At 37.9% G+C, this 22078-nt stretch overlaps 1 protein-coding gene across 1 annotated transcript in view; it reads right to left on the minus strand.

Annotated features, from left to right (window-relative positions):
• Nucleotides 1-22078, minus strand: part of LOC149288317 (kelch-like protein 29) — a 234269-nt gene that overhangs the window by 64814 nt on the left and 147377 nt on the right. The window contains exons 4-6 of the mRNA XM_089491867.1: nt 21086-21224; nt 10363-10562; nt 9186-9445 (exon numbers count right to left, since the gene is read on the minus strand). Coding sequence (XP_089347993.1) covers nt 9186-9445; nt 10363-10562; nt 21086-21224 — 599 coding nt within the window. The remainder of the gene's footprint in view (nt 1-9185; nt 9446-10362; nt 10563-21085; nt 21225-22078) is intronic.

Here is a 22078-nt window from a genome sequence, read left to right on the forward strand (position 1 = left end):
GGACATATTGCATATCTCTTTTTCATCAAACCCCAAGGCCATATAAGATAGTGTTGTAGGAATCTAGAATTAGGTAAGTGTCATTCTCTTGACAAACATAACAGCAACCCCCCCCCAAGTCTCCATATTTAGGATGGACAGTGCCTCTTTGGGACCCAACTCCTTCTTTCTACCCCTGATGTCCTCTCTAGAAGCTCAGAATGTTTGGTGGTTATGAGTATTTCACAGTGTTCTACAGCCAAGTCAAAATAAAGAGTAGATTTTAATTGTTGACAATTAATATTGTGGCAATAAATTATTCTACGTCTAAATACCTTACATAAATAGCTACGAATAAGTCACGGTCACTTAAAAAGTATTAGTAATTAGTAAAAATGAGTAAGAATTAGTCACCTCTAGACCCGCTTACGATTAAACTACTTAAAACAAAAATATCCTTTGATCATGTCAAATCTTAGGGAGCAATGAAATATTATAGCATTAATCTACCCATATTTTGGTTGGGGGGGGGGGTCTTGCAAGAAATTCTTACATTTTAAAGCCTAAACAAAAGCAGAGTAGCAAGTTCGAGAACATGCGAACAAATCCAACTTTTAATAGAAGGTTTATTAGTCAAAGCCTCTACTGATCCTCAAAAGAGGTCCATTGCCGAGGGAGTCTATCAGTCACGATAGCGAGACGCGCTCCTTTGCCTGGCTCCATTTCTGCTTGCCGTCTAGATTTCAATAAAGCCTCGGCTAAGAAATTGAAGTAACCTGTTTGCAGAGGGAGTCATTCAGAACTACAACACAATATGAAGAGAATTGAAATGTAAATGTGAAGCACTGTAAAATGAAGTATCACTTCATCCTTCATTGCACTTTGTAAATCCCATTTCTCTCCCAATATATCATGTCACCACTAGATATTCAAGCATATTTGCAAATGGCAATTTGAAGTTTTCTTGGTGTGAATTTAATAGGACAGAAGGGTCTCCATACAGATTCTGGTTTAATGTCAGTGCATAATCCAGCCGCATATTCCAGGAATTGGTTGAACAAGAATTATGCTGCCATACGTGACATGCGTGTTTCCAATAATTCATCGTCTCCATTTAAAGCGGACCTGACTCGTTTCTCTAATACTACGGCTCGGTTCACGAAATACTTGCTTCCTGTTCTTTCGATCTTAGTGAATCCCCATTAAGTTATCTCTCCTCTGTTAAGTTGCTGATTGTTGTTGATTGGTTCAGGCAGCCTTTGTAAAGGGGGCGTGGAGAAGGAAGAGAACTTCGGGACAGGTCCAAGTTGATTAATGCTGGTTGTGCCACCATTGAGTTGGACAAAAGTTTTTTCCCCCCATATGTTCTTTGCCTTTTATTACCAAAAGGGTGAACAGTGATTCTTAGTGTCCATCCTTGTGGCAACCAAAAGGTCTCCCTACCAGGGGCAGGAGGTGTAGGTAGGGTTTTTACGTAATTTATCCCACAGGGCAGGGATGTGGGATGTCTTCAGAAATGGCATTTAGAGATCTTCAACCCTCTCATCCCAATGGTGAAAGGGAAGTATAGCTGGAAATCTCTACTTTTTACGGGGTAATTTTATTATTTTTAACCCCCTTCCCACATACCACCATCTCAGGGGCTTAAAGTGATTTCATTGGCCCTTAGCCTTAAACCCAATCCAGAGCGACCAATCGTCGACCACAGGCTTTTATATAAACGGAGATATGCATACATTTTTAAACTAAAGTATCAACTAAAATGAAAAACTACCAAAACAGTTTATGGTGAATAATTTCGCAAGCATTACACAGACATCTAGGAATATTCAGCCCATAAACCTACAAACTTTAACATATTCTATGAGCGTCACCTAAAACAATGGCATTTCCAGCATCGATGGACCGTTTATTCTACAAGTCCACATTTCCAGGCAGATTATGCAATATTATTTTTAAGAAAAAAAAAATTAAATAGTTTTCTTAATTTTTTTTTTTTAAATGGATGTTTGCAATTTACATGGAACTGAAACCACCCTATTTTGGGGAATTTTTGTGATTTGTCAATGGAGCAAGAGGTTTAGAGTTAAAAACACTGAATACCTAAGGGATGAGTCCACCTTTCATAATCCAGTGAAAAATAAAATTTCAAAGCTTTCCATTAAAAAAGTGAGATAATAAAAAGCTGCCGGCATATCTCACTTTAAAAGACGGTTACAGGTTTCCCTTTTTCTACGTCGGACAGTCACACATTTTGCGAAGTGGATGTCAAAACCCAAATCATTTCTATTTGTCAAATCAACTCGGGTCTTAGCGGCTTGGGTTTCTGATGCAATATTCTCTAGGCAATGGCGGGAACGTAAGTGACCATCGATCTGATACCGTTATACCATATGTAATCAATCTGAAGCATGGCCTCTTGAAGGCACTGATTTGCTGCTAGTGTTCTTAAGGTCGGCCAAACATATATAACAGTTCACGATGCTAGAGCACACGTGGTTCCATCTCATTGCCTCGAGGAACACTAATCTTCCTGAAGAAAGTGGCGGCTTCAGATTTTTTTTTCCAACTTGCGATAATTTCCAGAAACCTAATGATGACAAGCCAGTAGACCCGAAGTGTAATTACAGCGCGCCAATCATGCTACTTAAATACGGTTCAGCGTCAGTGCATCCGCCGTTGGGTGATTTTTCCACGGAAAGAACTTTCCTCCTGGATCCCAGGAAAAAAGGTACGCTAACTGAAATCTCAAAGCAGAAGGAAAACAGACAAGTGTTCTGAAAACCTTGAAAAAACAACAAGCATACAAATAATGTTACGCAACGCTCACAGATGTTAAAACCTAAACCATCCCCCAACGTTTTTGAATGAATGAGTTTCCAAAACCTGTCTTCAAGGAGGACCAACCTCTCAGAATGCTTGAATTTATGGAATTAAGATGTGTAAAGAAACCAATTAAATTTGTATCACTTAAAGCCGGCAGAAAAATGGGATTCTTCATAACTCAAATAGGTAAAACACTATAATTTTCAATACCAAACTTAAGGAAAATATTTCTTTTCTAAAACACGGACTTTTCTATGCTTATTTGCAATTGGCTGCTTATTAGCACCAACAAACCAATCAGAATAAAGGCAAGGTTGGCTTGGATCAGTCTATGACCTCTACGAATCAGGCTACGATCTCTAAGTAGCATATTAAAAAAAACTGTCAAGGGACTGGTCAAGGGACTTCCAACCCAGTAGCGCGCTTCGAGAACTGAAGGAAATGACCTCATCATTCACTAACAATCCTCCGACCGTCTCTGTTTTTATTTTTTCTCGGGCAGTTGGTTTCATGCGACTGTTGGTGACGGCGTGGACATATTTCTCTAATTGGAAACATCTGTACTTCTGTGCAGCGAAACCAAAAAAAACCCATCGCAAATGGTATCTCCAACGTATTAAGGGGATGCGGTCACTGAGCGGCTAAATGGGACCCTGCCTTTACGCCGATTAATCTCCAATGTGAAAATCGTGCCGAGGCAGCTGTAACTTCTTTTGTACTGAAAAGACGAGAGACTCGGGAGACTAAGGGAACGTTCACAGAAACAGAGTAGTGAACCTTGTAAAACAGTCTCATTTTCCCTCGCCGTAAGCACGAATACATTAAAAATTTGCTTTGTGTGTATCGAATATATTTCAGTGCGTCTCCGTGTGTAGGATATACATAAATCGTTTTAAAAAAAGACTTGTTTAGCTGCTGCAGCTGTGAAGGTACAGTTTATACTGTAAATGGACAAGCCAGCATGGGCCCAACACTTGGCTCAACTGACGCAGTTCAAACAGTTCCTTTAAGTGTTTTGGTCCCCGTGAGCTTCCATATGGATGCAGCCTCTTAGTCTGGCTCGTATAGAACTTGATGGCAGTTAAAAACTATTTGGCCTAATATTGGTTTCTGGAATTCAGCGTAGTCAATGCCATGCATGTTGAAATTCCCTTATTGTATTAACCTCTACCACTTCCGTAAAGGGGCTGTTCCACGTATCCACCGCCTATACCAGACCAAAAAATTGCGGTCAGTTAATTAATAATGAATGATCTCCTTACAGTGAGCTTAATTCTCTTAAAAAATGCTTAAAAAACATTTTTTAGACTCAAAGGACATAAGTCCCCCCCCCAGAGATCATTCAAAGGTTTAAATTGGTTCCTCGGGTTAAGTAAAAGACCATGTAAGAGGCTTACTCTATATATATATATATATATATTGGCAGCAATAGGAATTACGGTCTCATGCTGCCAAAACAACATCTCTGGAACATATATAGATTAAACCCCTTGAAGCCCTCGATATTACGAGCTAAACCATGAGCTGTTAGTCATCGGCCGGAGTTTCTGACCCGTGCTGTCAGCATGTTATTGCTCTAGATTTGTCTGCGGTACAGAAACTTGCTACAGGCAAGAGAGTTTCACCTGGAACCCCGGAGAAAGCATGCAAGCACTGACCTGCTCCTAGGATTCAATTAGACCCACAACAAGGTATGGTATCATGGAACGTGGGGACAGAAATAGAGAATTACACTTTTCAGTAGCGGAGAGTCTACAAAAATAACGTTTTTAATTTGGGTTGCAGTGAGTTATAATATTTTGACCAATTCATGCAAACTAAAGTCATTCGCTAACACAACCTACTGTACATTGCGCTCTTCATGTTTTGGAGATATTTAAAGGACTCTATTTACTTCCGAGATCTCTATTAAAAGAGGTAGTAAAATCCCTTTCTCCTGCAAAACCTTCATTCTTATGACATTTGTGACCCTTTCAAACAAACTCATTATAACATCAAACACTGACGTCCACACGCACATGATAACACCAAATACTGATACACATACACTCATGCTAACACTCTAACAACACACGTGCTAACATCATATGCTCACAAACATGACAGTAACAGACACACTCACTATAACATCATACATTTATGCACAGGCATGCTAACCCCATACACCAATATACACACACTCTAACACTACACTATACACACTCATACTAATCCCATACAGTGACACACACAACACTATACACACACACTCATACTAATCCTATACAGTGACACACAACACTATACACACACATGCTAACACCAACCTCTTATATATATGCACTCTCCAACAACATACACTAATACACACCCACTGACTCTAACACCATACATCTCTCTCTCTCTCTCTTCTCTCTCGATACATATATATTGTAATTCCCTATTATGAATAACATGTAGCCAGGCTTATCCTGAAAATTGGCCCAATGCTCATTTATCTCAGACTCACTGATTCAACCACGTTACCCAGGGCCAACTGTCCATTAGTGGGGGAGGCATTAAGCTATGATTGCCCTTTGAAAACCATAATGCATAAGGTCTAACGTTCATGTTGTTAAATTTGTATATTTTACTCCTATTCTTCATTTTCTCTCTCCCCTACTGTAATAGGACTATTGAATCTGCTGGCTCTCTATAAATAAAATATAACGTAACTCAACAAAAACACACTTAGACACTCAAAGTTCAATGAAAACCCCCCCAATGTGTCACTTTTAGTCTCCATGTTTTTGTGACTATGAACGTTATTTGATGAATCATCATAATCTTGGTAGCGGAATTCATTGGCGAATTTAGTCGGTAAAAGTAGCTACTTACGGTTATAAACAAATAAGTAACGAAGACTCAGCCAGACTTTTTGAAGTAACATAACTTTTTCTCATAAATCAAACATGGAAACCTCATTTTACCCCATTTGCTAAAGTTTTGTTTCTTATCTAACTTTCCCCAAATTATAAATTAACGCAATAACAGATCTAAAAAAAAAACAAAAAACAAAAAAAAACCCTCTGCAATAATAACGCTAAAATAGTTATATAATTATCTGTCACTTCACATCAACCATGTTATAATTTACTAGTGAAAGAGTTGCAATATTCTGCCAGACTAAGGGGGGAAAAAATAAACATTTACATTGTGAGTCTGTGAGAGGTTCAAGAGTTCTGGAGGTCGGATCCGACTAAACAATGAGCGTTAGCACGCTTGGATAAATTCTGATTACTATGGTGTTTTCAAATGTCATTAACTGTATGTTTAAAGAGGTCACCGGTAATCATATAACGGCAAATCAAATATTTGGTTGCCATGGAAATATGGCTAAAGTTCTGAAACAGTAATTATTGGACTGCAGGTAATAACGGTATTTAAATCACGGTTTTAACAATGTGCAGAAAGGGACACCGGATAATTACAGCATTATTATTATTATTATTATTAGCCCATTCCGTGGATCTACATCAGATATGATTATGTTCCCCTAAGTCCTCATAGAGGCACCCGCACAAGATGGTGAAGCCTAGGGGCCACATTTTCTATGGTGGGAACTGTTTTAAGAAGATGCTCATGAATAGAGCTGGTCCTAGACCAAAAAGCACCCCAACCAAAGAGGCAAGAAGCCCCCTTGTCACCCCACACCAGAACCCCATGTCTCTTTTATACATTAAGGATGTCGGTGTGGGTATAGATATTGTGTGCATGTCCCCAACGCATTTTGGAGACTTTTATTCTATCCCGACTTCTACACGTAGACGACATTTGTTGGAAATGTGCATGTTGGTCCACTTGGAAATGCATGATACCTATTAACATGCGCATGCACTACAACATGCCCCCATACTTATTAAACCTAAATAAACATGAATGACATAGATATCACACAACAAGCGTTACTTAGAACTGTAAAATTTCAGAAAAAAAATAACAAAAATATTAGGCAAAAGAAATATGTTTGCCGGCCAAGGACTATGAGGACTAGATGAGAAGCTGTGACCACCTCAATAAACTGCTTCTCCTCCATCATACAACAATTATATTCTCATGCCCATCCCAGAAATAAATCTTCAACCATGTAAAATTTGTCTCATTCACTATTTTTGCCGGGAACACTTCATAGTCACCTGACACAAAAGCCGGCACTGATAGGCCCTTGAAGCCGAAAAGTTTCCGTGTTCTTTTTATATGATTAAACCTTCAGATGAAAGAATAAAATAACAGGTGTATTAGCTTAACATGCTACAGAGTCCGATGAATGTTTGTCTATATGGAACGACCCCTTTAAGTGTTTAATTAATCCGCTTTACTGCTATTACGTAAAATGTGTCCAGAATGGAACTCCTTGTACTGGGTCTTGATGGGTCAGAATGTGGATAACAATCCTCATCTGAAGGTTCTAAGGATGACATAACCGGAGCACTTCAAGGGTCCCGAGGTTTTTCTTTTCTTCTATAACACAGGACAAGAACAAAGTGGACTCTAATGTCTACAGTCAGCGAGGGCACTGTAGGCTTCAAAGACGTACTCATCAAATCTTTGATGTCGTTAAAGAACCTTTTCAACCAGCCAGTGACTCATAGTTAATGAAAAAAAATAAAACCTCTCTAACATCAGGCAGCAGTCCCGGGGGACATGAGCGCCATAGAACGCAACGACAAATTAAAGGAGAAGCAGCAATCTGGGGGTTGGTTGTGCAGGACTCCTACCCAAGACTAGAGATGTTACTGACAGCCATAGCCACAAGCCGGAGGCGTATTTATGCAATATAAGATTATTGTAAAATAGAAACTACAATTTCACTGTAGCTGTAAACATCCTGGGGCAATTTTTTCTTTTCTTTATATAGATAGGATTTTTTTTTTCCAGTTGGAACAATGGTTAGTATTCTTTTTCGGTAGGATCCCTCATTCCGCATTCGCTTGTTGCATTAATTGTGTCAACAGTTCATATTCTTACTGATGGAATTTGAAAGAGTAGAGAGAAGGGCTAGAAAATGAATGAGGGGAATAAGGGATTTTACCTATGAGGAGTGTTTAACTAAATAGGGTTTTTTGTTTTTTTTACTTTAGAGAAGGAATGGTGACCTCATCACATAGTACAAACACCTTTTGAGGTCTGTATGAGAGCCTTGTAGGACAATCTGGACCACATGGACGGGGCAGATAAAAATCTATTATGATTAGAGGAGGGACGGTTCCGTCTTCAAAGTAAGGGCTGTAAAGTTCTGGAATGCACTAGCTGGAAAAATGGTGACGGATTGCTTTTTGGACAAATCTGTTATTTGGGGTACACATTTAATGACTCTTTTGAAGGAAGCGGATTTGTCTCGACAGCTTCAGAAGGAGAAGACATGTTATGTGACAGCTTTCCAGGGTCCTACACTAAGAGGACCGATGTAAAAAAAAATCCAAAAATATAAGTACTGATTGCAGGGTGCTGCTGAAATTATCAAAAAAGGCACACACAATAAAGAAAGAGGTCACCGCAGACCCTGCGTACTGCGGACACTATTTCAAAGCATATTCTTGGGCATAAATATTGGGGATTCCATGACATTATCATATTCCATTTATTTACATAGCACCATCAGATTCCGTAGCGCTGTTACAGTGGCATGGTTTAAAGGAGAAGAGGACCCGGCTCTTTTGAGGAACATGAAGTTTGTGAAGAAAGGTTCGAAGTGACAAAGCTTCCATGAACGGGTTTACAATAACCAAATAATAAAATGCTTGTCACGATGAAAAATAATGGAGAATATACAATTTATAAGGATTTTTTGTCGTTGGTGTGTAAGTTACAGATGATGAAGTGGAGAAATATTTTTTTAGAACACTATCATAAACCTGGAGTTATGGAGCAGCTCTGAAAAAAATATGACTGCTATATTTCACAATATAGGAAAGTTTGGGAGGTTCAAGGAAACGGCAAAGAGTTATGTTTTTCCTTCTTTTTTTATTATTTGGAGTCTTAAAAATGGTATGGGTGATGCATTTTGCCTGCTGGTTAGTTACCATTCAGACAATGTATCTCATGTGGAATAGGAAGGGTGATACGAATAGGAAGGATGCTGAGAATATACTTGACTACAATTCCCACCATCCTGCACACCGAAGATAAGGAGAAACAATACCTTATATAAAAAGGCCTGATTTGCCTATTAGTGGAAAGCTTACTAACAGCAGTAATGGGGGAAAAGGGAACAATATTCTAAAAGTGGCAACCCATGGACGCTTTCTGTTCATTTGAACATTTCACCGTTTTTTTTTTTGGTAACAAGTCCACTTTTCAACCTTTGCACCAAAATCACCTTTTAGACATAAACCTTACGGAGCTTCATGTTTTTTCCCTACCTTAGCTCTGCTCGCCGGGTCCTTCTTTATCCACTTTAATACTGTTTCATACACCAGTTCTTCGGCTTTGGTGTTCAGGCTATCGTTGGATATGTAGGAGACAAAGTCTTCTGTGGATATATTCAGGATCTCTTCCTGATTCGCCACCTCGGGGAAATTCTGTAGCGCGTATGCTTTGGCCATACTGTAGAGTTCCATGCACTGCATGGCTTCCGCCATCGCTAAGATTCCTAAGCAGTTGCTGGCGGTCAGCTGTTTTTCTACACAAACACAACACAAACACAATAATTAGTTGATGGATAATGCCAAGCATTCTTTTTACAAACCTAAGCCACCATAAGATGTCATGCATTCGTGCCATCATAAGGTTTCGATAATACAATGTGGAGGTCGTCCATTTCCAGGACTTTTCTATTGCATTGGACATTCCTGATAATTGGTAATAATGTGTCTAATTAGAGTTCAAGGCAATTGTCGCATTCCAGATTGCTCCAGTTATAATTTTTACTCTATGTACATAATATCATGTTTTTCCATCCCCCTTTCCTCCTAATTATATAACAATTCTCTTAACTTTCATTGTGAGAGCTGCCATGATGTGTACTCACTGGTGTAGCTGTAAAGTATTACTTTTGTGCAACGGCACAGGATCATGTATGGTCTCATACGTTCTAAATGTCCTACAAGACAGTCCACATTTTAATCCCACGTAATTGCCCCACTGAGCCACTTTTGAGGGCAGTGGGGACCATGGGCCAGTCGGGGAGACTCTCTCATCTCCACTGACCAGGAAGCAGCAAGATCAATGGAGTATCACAACTCCGACATGTTCTCCTCGCCGCAAGGTGACTCTACAGGTACGGTGATGACCATGCCCCTGACCCCGTCCTCTGTCCCTGCCCACTCCCCTTTTTCTGCCCGTAACAGACCACAGGTATCCAGATTTGGAGATCTGAAATGATCGCGGTTATGCAGTCTACAATGCAGACAAAGACCAGGAAGTCTGTTGATGGACCATGGAAAATGAATGAAGAATGAATGAAAAAATGAAAATGAATGAAAAATGCTCCGATGGATGGACGGTTATCAGTGCTGGATAAAATGATGGTTTTATTTAAGGTGTGACAACTCCTCTTTAATTAAAATGGTGTAAAAACAAAAGGCCAGTGGAGCTTACCGAGGAACGAGACGCACACTTTGCAGAATGTATGGAACTGGAATTTGCTTGCTGCTTCCAGGAGGATTTTGGCATTGGCTGAATCTATGATTAAGGAACCTGTATAAACAAACTCCAACAGCAGTTCCAAGACTTCTGCATTAATGTTGGACATTGCCAACTCCAATTTCTCCCCACTTTTAGCCGAATCCCGCGATGACCTGGCAATATCAGACAATGACATTCTTAGAGGACATTCTGCATCGTGGTGAAGCCAGCACTTAATTCAAGCTAGAAAAACACTTCACACTTCATTAAATCCTTTCATTTTTTTTTTTACAGAGTTAAAGGAATATTGTCATTTTAAACAAAAATAATCTTTAACAGGATCTGAAAGAGAAGGGTCTTTAAATTCATTCCACGGAAATGCCAAAAAAAAAATCACAACTAAAATGAGACGTCGGAATTATTGCTAGTGAATCTGAATTTTCATGCAAAAAAAGGGTTGCGAATGAATGAAATCGGAGGCGATGTTAATGAGAATGGTATACAGTGTTAGTTTTCAAAGGGAAACAATAGATTTTAAAAGGTTATTGTTAATAATAATAATAGAAAATCTCTTTAACTCACACACAGCAATGTCTCCTGCTTAATCCTAATAGCACCAAAAAAGATGTCCTTTCAAATTTATTGAAAAATAAGTAAGGAATGAGATTGTTAATGAATAAAAGAATAAAATCATTTTCTTGTGATGTATCTTACAATAACTTTTTGTTTTTTTTACAAATTTTATAAAAATATCACAATTTGAAGTTAATATGAGGTTATCCGATAGCTATAGATTAAGAAGATGTGATGGTTGTCGTATATATATAAATTAAACTAAGCTTAAAGAGGGTATTTTCATGTCTTGGTGCAAGAAGACAGATTGGTAGCTCTTATGATAAGAAGAAAACCAATATATATTTTTAGCAAGAGATGACAGGTTTTGACCTGTGATCTTTAAATATTGTCTGATAAACCAAGAAAAACTACTACTACTAATATATATATATATATTTTTTTTTTTTTTTTTGCTGTTTGATCTTTTTCTTTCAATGTTATATGTTTGATATAAAAAAGAAGTTTTGTTCTAAAAATATATTGCTCCCTTCAGGCACTAAAAGGAAGACCTTAGTGGCATTGCTTTGAAAACTGAATACGAGACAAGATCGACAGACAGAATGGTTAGAGCACGAAACGGAGGGGAAGGGGGGGAAAGATTCATCCAGATCTGCCACAGGTAGCCAGCAGCCATCCCTTAAGGAGTTTTCAAGACTCTTTTCCTGTATAAAGTGCTAAAATATTTGAGGGATCAAAATAACTCCTGCGTTCGGAAGTGTGAATTAGTGGATTGTGAGCTATCGAACCATTAAATCATCAGATCTTAGTTTATGATTGTCAGGTGACGCTGCAAAACTAGGATACACCTGAAATAGCAAAGAAATAATAAGGTAATTTGGTCATGAGAGAAGGAGGGAAAAAGAGGCATGTTATTTGAAATAAAAATAAGTATATATAAATATAGGTATGTTAAAGTCAATAAAAAAGTTTTAGTTTTTTTTGGAAACAGCAGTAACCCATAGTAAATCCACTCCTGGTGGACTACCATTCTCATCATGCTGATCTAGCCACTAGTGATGAACAGTGCCATTGTAACAACCATTTTGACATGCTAAGGATGATGGGAATTAGAGTGCAACTGAAGCTAGGGGGCACCCCTCTTTTTTAAATGACCCAAAACCCATTCTCTCTATATATTTAAAGCAGTGCCCCATAAATATAATTCATGTAAGCGAGACAGACAGACAGACAGAAGTATAGATAGGCGGACAGACAGATCTCCATTAACAGGCATATATCTTGCAACCTGTTCTCATTTTCCATAAGGCATATGGGAAAAAAGCCTTAATAGGGAGTGGCTTTATGTCATTCTGGTCCAAACCAACACCCACTTTTAGCCAAGCCCCACCCACTTCCAGTCATTCCCCAGCTAATTTTGCTCATGTCCTGCCCACTTTTTGCATATGCCACACCCACATTTAAAAAAAAATTAAGATAAGCAACCTGCTTTCATGGAGACGTTTACCTAGCACATAAGAAGCTTCCGAATAACAACACAAAAACGACAACAGTATATACAGCCGTTCAATGCACAAACTGAATGTTTGGGTTCGAATTACATAATTTGACAAAGAATGCCTTCTGGTACAGGAGTGATCCAGAACCAATCAACATCCCGATTGTCTAATTAAAAATAAATAAAAATATCTAATTAACACAACTATCGCTGCGCTGCTATGACCGACACTTCACAGCCATCAATTATTTGTCATAATAACCTGGATTATTACATGTAATTATTCCGAGAAAATGCAAAACCATTCTTTTAACAAAAGAAAAAAAAGAATACTGTGACACATGTGAACGATGACCTCATACAGCTAGTTACCAGCTGCCTATAATAGTAACAAAGTAATTCAGACTAAGAAAAAATAATTAAAAACACTCCTCCCCCAATGAGCCCGTGTTTCTTTGTTAAAGCAGATCACTTTGCTCTATTCCTACATTTTTCCAGTTCTATTCGCTGAATTAACCCATAAATTGGTCTTTACATTAGTAATTTAAATTATACATCGGGAAAAGAAACTTAACTTTCTGTTCTCTGGATCTTTCTCCTTTCCCATTAACTAATCTCTCTGATATTGTTAAGTCGCTGCTTGTTGTTCATTGGCTCGGGCAGCCTTTGTAAGGAGAAGGAAGAGAACCTCGAGGAAATCAATACTATAAAGTTGTTTTTCTAAACTTATATCTTAACAAGTAAAGAGGCATTCTGTTTGGATCATACATACCCTCCGGTCCTGTAAGGGTTACATTTATGTCCAATAGAACATAACTATTTAAACTACTTGGATATATCTGGATTTATATATATATCTTAATAATAATTTTGCCTCATTCATATTTTTTCAGGGAAGAATTAATTGCCATGTGAAACAAAAGCTGGCACAGATAGGTTGTTGTGACAGAACTCTGAAAAAAAGATCTTGTTTTTATGTAATTCAATAGAATCTGCTAAGGTTCGTTTGTTTAAGGTCCTAAGATATTGGAACAGCACCTTTTAAGGTTGATGTGTGAGGTTTTGTGTGACATTTCCCCAATTCTGTTTTTTTTGGCTTCGACTAAGTGAAGGACAAGCTGAGAATCTATTTAGTTATTTATACCGTACTCGGTATCCAGGTCATCGTCCCTCAAGGTATCTGGATTGGCAGCACAAATCTAAATATGACAGATGGCACCTGCTTAACCAATTCATTGCTGTCAGTTCTAATGGCAAACTAAAGCCTGACGTCCCGTCATTATAACAGACAAGAGCTGTGGTCTGAGAACATGCACGTCTGGGGCTATGTGTCCAGGTTATTGTAAAATTAGTATATATATATATATATATATATATATATATATATATATATACACAAACACACACTAATGTTCAAAAGTTTGAGGTCACTTAGAAATGAGGAAATTTCTGGCTGAAACATAATTACAAAAGGGTTTTCTAACCATCAATTAGCTTTTTAAATTTAAACTTGGATCAGCAAACACAACGTGCCATTGGAACACAGGAGTGATGAGAGTGATATAGGAGTGATGGGAGTGATAAAGGAGTGATGAGAGTGATAAAGACTGATGGGAGTGATAAAGGAGTGATGAGAGTGATAAAGAGTGATGGGAGTGATAAAGGAGTGATGGGAGTGATAAAGGAGTGATGAGAGTGATAAAGAGTGATGGGAGTGATAAAAGAGTGATGGGAGGGAAAAAGGGCCTCTGTACGCCTATGAAGAGATTACCTTAAAAATCAGCCGTTTCCAGCTACCATAGTCATTTACAACATTAACCCAGTCGGCGCTGGATTTCTGATCCACTTTATGTTATCTTAATGGACAAAATCTGTTTTTCTTTCAAAAACAAGGATATTTCTAAGTGAACCCAAATGTTTAAATGGTAGTATATATATATATATATATATATATATATATATATATATATACTGAGTGTATATCGTAATTCACATATAGTTTGCCAATATTACCTAATACATTTCTTCTCCCTTCCCTTATAAAGGCTGCTTGAACCAATCAATAAGAATTAGCAAATAGGAACAGGGGGAGAGATAACTTAACGGGGAGGAATAATCATTCAGATCCTGAGAACGGGAAGTTAAGATGGCTGATCAGATGGAAGACACATAAAGCGGGTATCTAGAACATCTAAATTACTTATTTAATTGGCAAACCCCATTACATACGTTCATTTAATGGAGTGTAACTGAGTAATAAACCGCAAAATGTAACATTTGGGAAAAGTGACAGATCTGCTTCCAATATTTCTGGCCAATATTAGATAATCCTGTTTCGAAGTGATGACAAAATCAGGAGACAAAATCTATGATATATTAGCTGACAGCATCCTTTCTGTCATAGGGAGGGAGAATTGTTTATTCTTGCTGTTTATTCAGCATCTATTAGTTACATTTTCATTTAAAAGAGTTAAAACTTTGAACCAGCCGAAAATCCTATTCCCGAAAATCCCACTTAACCAGAAAATCATTTGACTTGTTTGGGAAAAACTCTCAGAGCCAAAACGGCCAAATAATTTATGTTTTAAATGTCAAGTGAGGGGGAAATATCAACAAACTCTTAATGAGATGGCAAGAACGGGAAAAATAATAAAAAAACAAAACTGTTCCGCCGCAGACTCCCCGCCGCGCAGTCCTAAGCCTTTGGCCTGCTGGAGCCCACTCAAGACGAATTTCAAAGGTCAAAGACCCACAGCAGGCAGGTCGTATTATTAATTGTATTTTGGGGAGTTATGAAAAACATCTAAAATGGGTTAATCATTGGGCTTTGTGCTTCGGTTCTTCAGAATATCTTCTCGGGTCCTAAAGACCTTCACGCTCCGCATGTTAGAGCATAGAGCGATTATGTCCCCGCCGCTAGACCTGTGTCCTCCACATTGATGTTTTTGGAGCCCATGGCTTAAACATGGCACCTTCTAAATCCTTGTCCTCCATGCTCAAGGGGTCTATTCACTAAACTGCAAGTTCTTGCAAGTCCTCTGAAGCCAAGTCGCATTTCAGACCGTTAATCACATCCGTACTTTAATTTCACATCTCGATCATATTTTTTTTTAAATAGATTAGAACATGAATGTATTTGCCTGATATAAGATCCTATGTGATCCTTTGGATTCATTTATATGACAAAAACCTACGCTTTATAAAATATTATTAATATTATAAAAATGAAATCCCCTTTTGTCTATCTATCATATTTTCATAAATTTACATAAAAATAATTTAATTTAAATAATTATTCAATCTTAATTATTTACATTAACCTATTTTTTAAGGGAGTTTGTGGAAACAGGGAAGCTTAATATTTTTTAATTTTTTTTTATTTTTTTTAACATCAAACTACTCAATAATGTTTTTTTTTTTATTCATTTTTTTAAAGCTTTGCATCCAGGAACCAATGTGATATATTTCTAGTATATGATTTGGCTGTAACCCGAAACGCCTCTGTGTTTTATATTAGTGTTTTTTTAAATGCATTATTCTGTTTTTGCGATAAGCATCTAGCTTTTAAAGGGGGCAGAGTTCATTGGAAATCCTGTAACGACAGCAAGCTGCTACGGGAAAGTGCACTTTATAAAATACATTCTAACCCCTACAGTACAGTATATTTTAAAGCTAAAAGGTTTAATTAAAAATGTCTCCAAATTTAAAGAAAACAGATATTAATTAATATTTTAGAAACAAAATAATATAAAGTTCCTGCGCTGTACAGATAACCCACATATTAATGTAGGATTTTTTTTTAGTGGCACAAAAAGATTTATCAGGGCCTCGCATTTAAAAAAAAAAAAAAAAAAAGGAATAAAAAATATAATTATATAATTAATATAAATAAATAAAATTATAATTATTTATAAACTGAATGATTGCTTTTTCCAAATAAAACTTAAAAAGCTCACTTTCGTTCGATGCAGTCTTGACATAGTTAATGTAATTGCTGTATTAGATATTTTATATATTATATATTATTACACACATATTCTAAAAAAAAAAAATCAGTGGAGGTTTTCTTAATGTTAAATTAGATTATTTTTTTTAATGTTAGAGATTCAGAGAAGGTTTCATAGGATCAAGAAACCTCTCCAGTCTTTAGTATGTTCTATAGGGCTCTTATATGTACTATATTTTTGGTTTTATTTCTTCTTTATTCTTCTGTAATCTTTTTTAAAGTCCAATGGACTGAAGTATTGATAAGTAGCCATTATACAAAAAAAGGTGTTTTTCTTTATCTTAAATTAATCTCTAAACAATTTGAGCAAAGAATGGCTTGGCCACCTTGCGCCTAAGTCGCTCAAACAGAGGTTTGCAGTGAAATCTTCAGAGAAAAACATAGGCAGGAAGGGTTTTTTTAATAGAAAAAGGGCAGTTTTTTCATTCCAGGTACTATTTGTCTTCTTATAAAGTAAACACATGAAGATAGGTTTGTGCTCGGCCCATAATAACTTGACAGAATTCATCATTTCATTGCAGTCTTGACGTTAAAGTTTTTGTGTGTCCAATTTTTTTTCCAAATCTTGGTTATTAAAGTAGCACTTCTCAAACTATTCCAAACAAATGACGCTAGACGAAACCCAGCGCCTCGCTTGGAAAAGAAGTGCCGAGCTGGAAATACAATCCAAAATCACGGGGTCCTTGCGTCTTCAGGGGATAGACACTCTCGTTATAAGCCCATCACAATAACTCCGTGGGACAAAGGGTTCTTTGCCGTAACTTTATGGGTCTTACGGATACGCTTCATTTAGTCGGCCAAATTTTAAAAGCTGGGGATTGAGTAACGATATAAAAGCCATAAAACTAGTAGCTAGAATGATCACATATCTTATGAGATATGTGTTACATGTTAGGCGCGTTCCAGACTCTTTAACTCTGAGAATATTTCCTTTCCAATTAGAACCCTAGAGCAAAAGCTGAAGTTCAAGCACAGGTAAGCATGTTAGATTACATGAAATACATATGTTCAACCAGTAGCAGAGACATGGGTCTCCAGGTGAAACCCTGCTTCCCCAAGTCCTTTATTTGGGCGTTTGGCGATTGGCACTGCCCATCCATTTTCCTTCCCACTTAAGGCTGTCTGGGGCTAGCCCTGTCCCATGCATGGCTAAACCCACCAACACGCACCAATATACCTGCCCCCTCACTAAGCCAATCGCCCAGAAGAGGGCGAGCTGCCGATAGCCTAGTCTAGGAAATGTCCTGGTATGTAACATGGAATGAATACATGTTGACTTTTATCCGTCTTTCCATTTATGTGTTTATGTGCCGGCAGAGCGGCTATACTCCATGCCAGAGTCTTATTCCGATCCGCCATATTGACCTCTGTTAAATCACTGGACTTTTATAGGAATCCTGTAGACACGAGTGACAGTTCCATTATGTTTACCATGGCTCTGCGAGCTGTGTTTATGCAGCAGGCTTTTCTTTCAATTCTTCTTGGGTTTTTTGACTTCATGGTCTCAGCTGCTTTCTCAAGTTCTAATAGAAGCTCTAGGTAAATAAATATCCGCTATAACATGCTTTATCTTCATCGCATCACAGAAGTCAACAATGTACGGGTTATGCTGGGATCAGTGGATCCTTTTTAATGCAGGCATGTAAGGAGCTTTGGGCTTTCCTTACCCCCTGATTTCACTTTATTTTTATTTTTTTAAATCCTGCACAACACTTACATGGGCAACCACTATGAATATGCATGTGGACTTCATCGGACTACGGAGGTAGTTACAGGGGAGGTACTTACAGTAAAACACTGGAGCTATACGGAAATTATGCAAAGTGTATATAATAAAGTGTTGCACAGGAAATAACATAAAAATGTAAAGAAACATACATTCATAAGTATTATATATATATATATATATATATATATATATATATAATTTTCTGTGCAACACTTTATTATATATATACTTTGTAGAACTGTTTTTGTAAAATTAATTCACTTTACCTGCTTTAAATATATTAAAACAATCGTTTTCCCCCCAGCTATTAAAGGTCTCCCACCAAACCCTATGATTATAACTGGGAACTTGCTGAGCTTCCCCTGGAGTCCCTGGGTGAATGGCGTCTTCCCTGGGACTCCGAGTTACTATCACTAATCTACAGGAAGAGGAGTGTCGTTCGATCATGCCCACCCCCAAGTTAGGCCCAGGTTATGCCTACTCCCACCCTCTTCCGGACCCTTTATAATCTAACTGGGGCTGGCCCCACCCCCTAATCACAGCCACACCCCCAGGAGAGAAGGAGCCCCATATGCAGCCAAGCCTGGGAAGTGCCTTGATATACCTGTGATGGTTGCAACTGGCTAAAAACTCCCCCTCCGAATATAAAATTCTACTAATTTACCAAAATCCCAGTCTTTAGCTCAGTAACATATCGCTGTGTGTGGAGAGGTTCATCGTGTTGGGGTAGTTATCAGTATCTCACATCTTAGTACATCACGCATGTGTGAGATGAAAAAGCACAGAGTTAAACCTCACTCAACCCAAAAAATATACATTTTGTAATATAATTTTTTTCCAAGTGGAGCCAGTCTGTGGAGTGGGCTGGTAGTGGGGGGGGGGGCAGTGACTGTGATGAATTTCCTCCACTAAGTGATAAAATAAATTGAATTTCAAAAGTATAAACACAGAGAAGCAGGAACGCGTTTTACAGAAAGGGCTAGAGGGCTTCATCCAATGCTATTATCTACTAAATAAGTAGCCTCTGTACTTAAGACTGATAACAGCAATAAGAAGATGCTGTGAATACTAACTCCGAATGTGGAGGAGATAACACAGGGTCAGCAAACATAAAAAAAGGCAATGAAATAAAAAAAAACCACAAGCAAATAAAAATATAAGCCTCTGGGTCTGCAGCCGCCATGGGCTATGAACCCTACTATGCTCAGCCAGGCTGTGGTAGAACATAAGGCCTAAGTGTTGCGAACTAGTAAACAACGCATTAGCTTTGCAGCGCATGAGCGATTGACATACAGAGCTCTGAAAACAGGACACGCCAGAAACGTTCGCGTCATATCAACATCCTGAAAGAAAATGGCACCGCCGAACCGTTAGTCCTTATTCAGCCAAACGCATTTTTTTTTTGTAAGATAGCGAGCAAAGAAAAGGTGTCTTCGTGGAACACTTGTTACCCATTCTCCTGATCTTTGAGTCTGCTCGGGGAGGGGGGGGGGACAAACTGCAAGGCAAAGAACGCATGTAGGGGTTAATGTCTTGGCAACTGAGAGAAAACAAGCATTATCTGAACAGACAAGCCCCCCTACCCCACCGCTTCTACGCTATATCGCGCTAATTATAAAAATGCACTCATATCTGTTTCGGGCACATAAAGAACACAAATTGGAAAATCAATGGAATGGAAAAAAAAGGCAATAAGGTGTCCTATTAATAACAGATCATCAATGGCTAAAAGACAGGCATTTTTTATAATAAAAAAAAATAAAAGTGAGGGAATGAGGCATGGAGATGATGGAATCTGTCTAAATGACGCTTTCTCCACTGCTAGGTACAATACTTTCACGGATGAGACAGAAATTGTTTTTAATTAAGGAAGAATGCCATTGATTTCTGCAGCTATCTGTACTAAAGACAATTAAGCTGATGTCTAGTGGCTGCTGTAAGCTTACTACTAAATTACCGAAGACGGAATTATCTTTTAAATTGGCTACATAGACAATTAGCCAGGGGACCTATGATACATCACAGTGACCAGAGCCATATGTTACCAGCAGTTCTTACAAGGTTCACGGAAATGTTTCTCTCTCTCTAAAATCTATCCTGTTTTCTGATCCTAGAAATGTTAACCAGGGTAACGAATTCTAGAGTTTGGACGTACCTGGGAACGTCCAAACCATCATAAAGGTTCTACTGTAGGGACTATCTCAAGGTGGCAGAGAAACGCTCCTCACAGTCCCTATGAGAACAATGAGGTGGAGATATTCTGAAATGTCAGCCGTGTTCCAGTAGTGATTTTGAAGCTTGATATACTGGGATCCTCTGATATCATTAAATTAGATCACTATATGAAGGAGTCGGTTCTAGACTGTCATCATTTACCCCGATAAACCTTAAGACCCAGAATCAGCCCCAGGCATGACTATGGGCACTTTGTAATGGGCTTTGTAATAAGTTCTAACCTATTATAGAGCCTTAAGTAATGGCTCCCACTGCCTTAGAGCTGTAATGTTACTCGTTACGCTATGTGGACAGTCATAATGGTCCAAAAGCAGGACAAGTTAAAGTAGCCCCAGAAATAAAAAGCAGCTGAATAGGTTGGGAAAGAGGGGTGGGGTGAGGAAAAAAAAAGTAAAATAAAAATATATAAAAAATAATAATAATAATAATTGCTCTGCAGGAGTCTCTATGTTATAACTGTGTTTGGGTGCTCGGATTGAAAATACATTCAAGAGATCTGGAAAGAATGGCTGCTGGCTTTTGTGACAGAAGATTCAGTCTTCACAGACCTGCAAGAAACGGGAGGAGAAAAAAAAGAAGGAAAAGAAAAAAAAAAAGCCACACATATGCGTCCTACAAAAGAACAGACCAGATCACAGCTGGATGGGAGGCAAACCTTTTAATCAGGTCCTTGAAATACAAGCTGCAGGAAGCTAGAACATTTTGGTGGACTTCAAACTCTTTGCCTTCAACAATTATTTTCAGGTCTGTAAAATCTTTCGCTCTGCGCTGCTGGTTCAATTCCTTCAACATTTCTGCAGAACAGAGAAGACAGACATCGCCAAGGTTCCAATTAAGAATTTTCTCATTTTCATAAAGATGAAAATGAAGAAGAAAAAGAATAAACAAAAAAAGAAAAGATACGTCTCCTTATTTCTTTCTTGCTGTTGGCAAGACAAGCTCAACAATTGACAGCCAAAAAAATAAATAAATAAAGGTCACGGACACTTACAAGCATAAAATAAGCAGCAACCTTGGAATTGTACAAATAATAAAACAAATTATATATATACATATAAAATCTAGCAAGAAGGGAGGCAATCGCAAACAAACAATAGCTTGTCAAAATGGAAAAAATTGACGTGGGAACAAAACATGCATTATAATACGATTTCTAAATCCAATATAAAAGTCATAATGGTGTTATAGAAAAAAACCAAAACATTTTTAAAAACACATTGAAAAAACAGCAACAACCCAATAATACCTTCAACCATCGCTTTCAGTTTGCGAGATTAATTTCAAGAACTAATATTCCTCCCCTCCCCCCACCACAATTGGTTAATTTACCGACAGTGACCTTATTACTGAGCTAAATCCAGCACGAGACAAATTGACAGTGATTTCAGGAATACATGTGGTTTTAGCATATATCGTAGGTGATCTCCCCCAAAAAGCGCAGACGTTTCTAATCTGGCGGTTATATCTGATGCCAAAAACATGGGATTCTGGAAGAGAGAATGTAACAAAGTCTGAACGCGATACATTGTTTGTTAACAGTGTCAAGAAGTGAACCGCCAGTCCACAACGATGTTTCCGTTATTTTTCCTGCTTTGGTTTAGTTTTTTTTTTATTAAAAAAAATGTTTTTTTTTCTTCAAAATAAAAGA

The sequence above is a fragment of the Sceloporus occidentalis genome, unplaced genomic scaffold (genome assembly GCF_023333645.1).
Source record: "Sceloporus occidentalis isolate IW3139 unplaced genomic scaffold, rSceOcc1.0.p SCAF_52, whole genome shotgun sequence".
NCBI lineage: Eukaryota > Metazoa > Chordata > Lepidosauria > Squamata > Phrynosomatidae > Sceloporus > Sceloporus occidentalis.